Raw genomic sequence first — 3,524 nt, 5'->3', positions numbered from 1 at the left:
AGGAGAACTGAAAACGGCTCTCACTTGTTTAAAGCAATAGGACATGAAAAATAATGAAGTAATTACAAATAATTTTTTTTGTTTTTTTAAACTTATTGCATACATGCAGGGATGAAGTTATGAGTAGCTAAGCAGGGCTAATGGTTTGGGCATTTGAGCTCTAGTCACAAAAAGGTTCGGTTCATGCGTTCATGTGGTCAGTGGACATTCCCAGTAATGCATGACGCACTCAATAGAAGCCTGGCCACTTCCATAATGACCATAACAGCTACAGTAGTAGAGCAACTGATTATTAGATGGGTTTATTCGGGTCGTGAGCAGATAAAGCTGAGCATGGTCTGTTGTACATGAGGCACCAACGATCCTCTTACCCTGCAATAAAAAAAATACTTGAATTACTTGACTGACAACAAAAACAGTAGACTATTTGACTACTTCCGTTTAATAATTTACCATCTATTCTTTATTTTGGAGACTTAGAAGGACCTACATATATGTTGTCCAATTACATGAGCATGCATGATTCCATGTTGGCGTATCACGTCAGCTAACCCACGTTTTCATTTGCGTTAGGGTATGGCAAACAATCTGACAAACGTCTTTACACTTTCCGTTATCAACAAAATTACAAAGGGAATAGTCTTGAATCTTTCCTTTGAATTTACTTACAATTGGTTCACTCTTAATCACTTTAACTGGAGATGGTAAACTGTTGCCGGTGACTGGATTTTGGTTTCCAGTCAAATCCTCAGTCTTGTGTTCACACTGGGAGAAGTCTCCTGCTCCGTTAGGTCCCTGTGGCCCTGGTGGTCCCCTTGATCCATTAAACCCCGGGGGGCCTATAAGCCCCTGGGTACCCTGTGTACCATTGAATCCTTGAGGTCCGGCTGGTCCAATCGCTCCTTGAGAGCCGTTGAAACCACGCGGTCCAATTGGGCCTTGGAGCTTACTAACATTATCTAGCTGAAAGATACACAGATCAAAATAATTTTGATGGTATACGTGTATTTCATCACAATTAGGCAGCGACTTCAAAAGGGTATTCTTGACAGTATGATCCTCGTTCAGAAACTTTCACAACCACGATGAGTCCTCATAACTTTTAATAGAAAACTATACTCTATATTATCTTGAGGGCGCCTTTAAGATTCTGAGCACTCCTTTTCTGAGAGGTGGTTTATTTTTTTCGGCCCAGTTACAGATTGCCTCGTCATGCTTTGCATTTCAATTCTGTAAAATTTTGGCTTGTTAGTGTGATCGATATCAGGGTTTGAATTTGAAAAACCAATGAATATTTGCACCATACCCTATAGTTTTGCTTTCCACGCAGCTCAAGGCCTGATCTTTTCCGAAAACATCCCTCATTTTCTAGTAATATCATGATACTATACCCCTTTTAATCTGACAACTAGGAGTCTCGCCATACGATGATGATCACTTGAACAAGTAATCATTGTCATTAAAGGGTGTCCCTATAGTGTCCACAGGGGCAAGAGGAAATATGATCTCGACGGTTTTTTTTTCTTTTCGCACCAGAAATGGATTGATCGTGGTTTAAAAGCACGTCTTTAAGGTTCCCTGTAAGGGATTAAAGAACTGTAGCTCCATTTATACCTTCAAGGTTAAAGTGATGTTGATGGCATCAATCAGATTCCTGATGATGGCATCTTCTTGAGAAAGTCTTCCTGTGCTGCTTTTTAGCTTTTGAAAGAGAATAACGACACAAATATCATGGCTAAACTAAACGGAATTGTTTTAAATGACTGTAAAATATATGAAAATAATATAAACGAACTGCCGATAAATGAATATGGAAGCGATCTGCGCAGTAATAGACACTACTTAAGCAGTAATGAAAATAAGGCTTGAAAACAATTCGGGCCTGAACGGGATTTGAACCGATGACCTCTGCGTTAACGGTGCAGCGCTCTACCAACTGAGCTAACAAGCAAACTGGGAGCTGGTCCTTATATATGTTGGTTCCAAATAAACCCGTTCATATATATGAACTGCGGATAAAGAAATTCACCGCTTCACCATCATAAATGATGGTTATTTTTAATAAGGGGTGATTTTAATGCCTTCAGTTAGAGCTTGCAAGTAAAGTGTTATTGAAGTAAAGATCTTTTAAACGAAGTAAAAGGTATACTCACCTTTACATTCGTTTCAGACAAAGGTTTACTCACCTTTACATTCGTTTCAGACATCGCCATAGCTAACTTGTTTTCTGACACATTTAAATTTTCCTCCAGGCGTTTGAGTCCAGTATTCACCTAAAGCACAATTCTAAGGTTAAGAGGTAATTAAGAGTAGCAATAAGACAGTTTGGTTAAAAGTTCTTATTCGTCTTTGATTAACACTCTAGATTAGAGAGAACTTCCATGTTTCCTCGAGAAGATGTACAATTTTCGGCTCCGAAAACAAAGTCATCTCTGGAACACCTCTTCACCAGCTCAACTTCTCCTCTGCCTATCCGCTAAGGGGATTGAGAAGAAGAAGGGCACTGGGAACGAGGTGTAATCAGTACCACCAGTAGCGTTATTCATACAGTCACAGCCGGCTCTTCATCCTCCTTAGAGCTATCATCACCAGAGTTTTTCTTCTACTTGTCGTTATCATCACTATTGACAACATTTTTATGATCGTCACAATACTGACCTTTAACTAGAGGAAAGGAGTAATACAAAAACAATTTCACACTCTTACCGATAAAAGGGAACTTTCAGTATCATTCTTGAAATCGTTGAAGTTATCTTTGGTTTGATTAGCTAAAGCTTGTAATGTTGTCATCCATGAGGTAAGGCGATCAACCTGATAAGAGTCACCAGCAAAATTGTTGGAATTTTAATTCAGGAAATATTTTCGCTGGTGCACGATTTACCTCAGCATGGATAGTAGCAGATATGTCACGAATTTAAGAAAATAAACGATATTTTTTAAAACCATGTTCTGATAAGTGTTTTAGCATGTTAGATCACGCTTCCACAACTTTCCAACTTTCGGAGAAGCTATTCACATTCAATGGGAGCAACCTACACTTAATTATCAACTTTATCATGTTAAATTAGAACTTTGCATACATTGTTCTGTTCCTATTGTTTGTTTTTTCTAATTAGTATTTTTTTGTACACTTTATATTCAACTTTGTACTTTGTATAAATCGGAACTGAAGATGACAGAGGAACTGTCGAAACATGTTTTTAAAAAATGTCGTTTACTTTCTTGTACTTGTAACTGTACCTGTTTGGAATTATTCGCGCTGATTTCTTCCACATTCTGGTGTAAGTTGGCAATTGAGGAGTTCAAACTTGATTTCAGTGACGACTCGCTCTCTTTGAACTAGAGATTAGAAACAATATTGACAAATCATCAGTAATTTTTACTGTTTAATCCATGATGTCGCAAGTCTGAGAATTGCACATATCTAAAAGTTAACAACAACTAGAATGGATTTTGAAACAAATGACAAACTCTCCGGTGAAACTTGCACAGACAGAGCTTTTGGCAGAACAAATTAACATGTG

General features: G+C 38.1%; 1 protein-coding gene across 2 annotated transcripts in view; it reads right to left on the bottom strand.

Moving 5' to 3' along the window:
• Window positions 1-3,524, bottom strand: part of LOC113677802 (uncharacterized) — a 9,087-nt gene continuing 5,563 nt past the window's right edge. Inside the window, exons 6-11 of one of the 2 annotated variants that reach the window (XM_089211499.1) lie at window positions 3,241-3,339; window positions 2,707-2,811; window positions 2,154-2,273; window positions 1,615-1,701; window positions 670-963; window positions 1-372 (exon numbers count right to left, since the gene is read on the bottom strand). In XM_089211499.1, the coding sequence (XP_089067625.1) occupies window positions 190-372; window positions 670-963; window positions 1,615-1,701; window positions 2,154-2,273; window positions 2,707-2,811; window positions 3,241-3,339 (888 nt within the window). In that variant the 3' untranslated portion in view covers window positions 1-189. The remainder of the gene's footprint in view (window positions 373-669; window positions 964-1,614; window positions 1,702-2,153; window positions 2,274-2,706; window positions 2,812-3,240; window positions 3,340-3,524) is intronic. The other variant, XM_089211500.1, reaches the window with a different exon arrangement.

Source organism: Pocillopora damicornis, chromosome 7 (assembly GCF_964200805.1).
Source record: "Pocillopora damicornis chromosome 7, jaPocDami1.2, whole genome shotgun sequence".
NCBI lineage: Eukaryota > Metazoa > Cnidaria > Anthozoa > Scleractinia > Pocilloporidae > Pocillopora > Pocillopora damicornis.
Note: the sequence above shows the minus strand (reverse complement) of the source record. Positions and strands in the feature narration are given on the sequence as shown.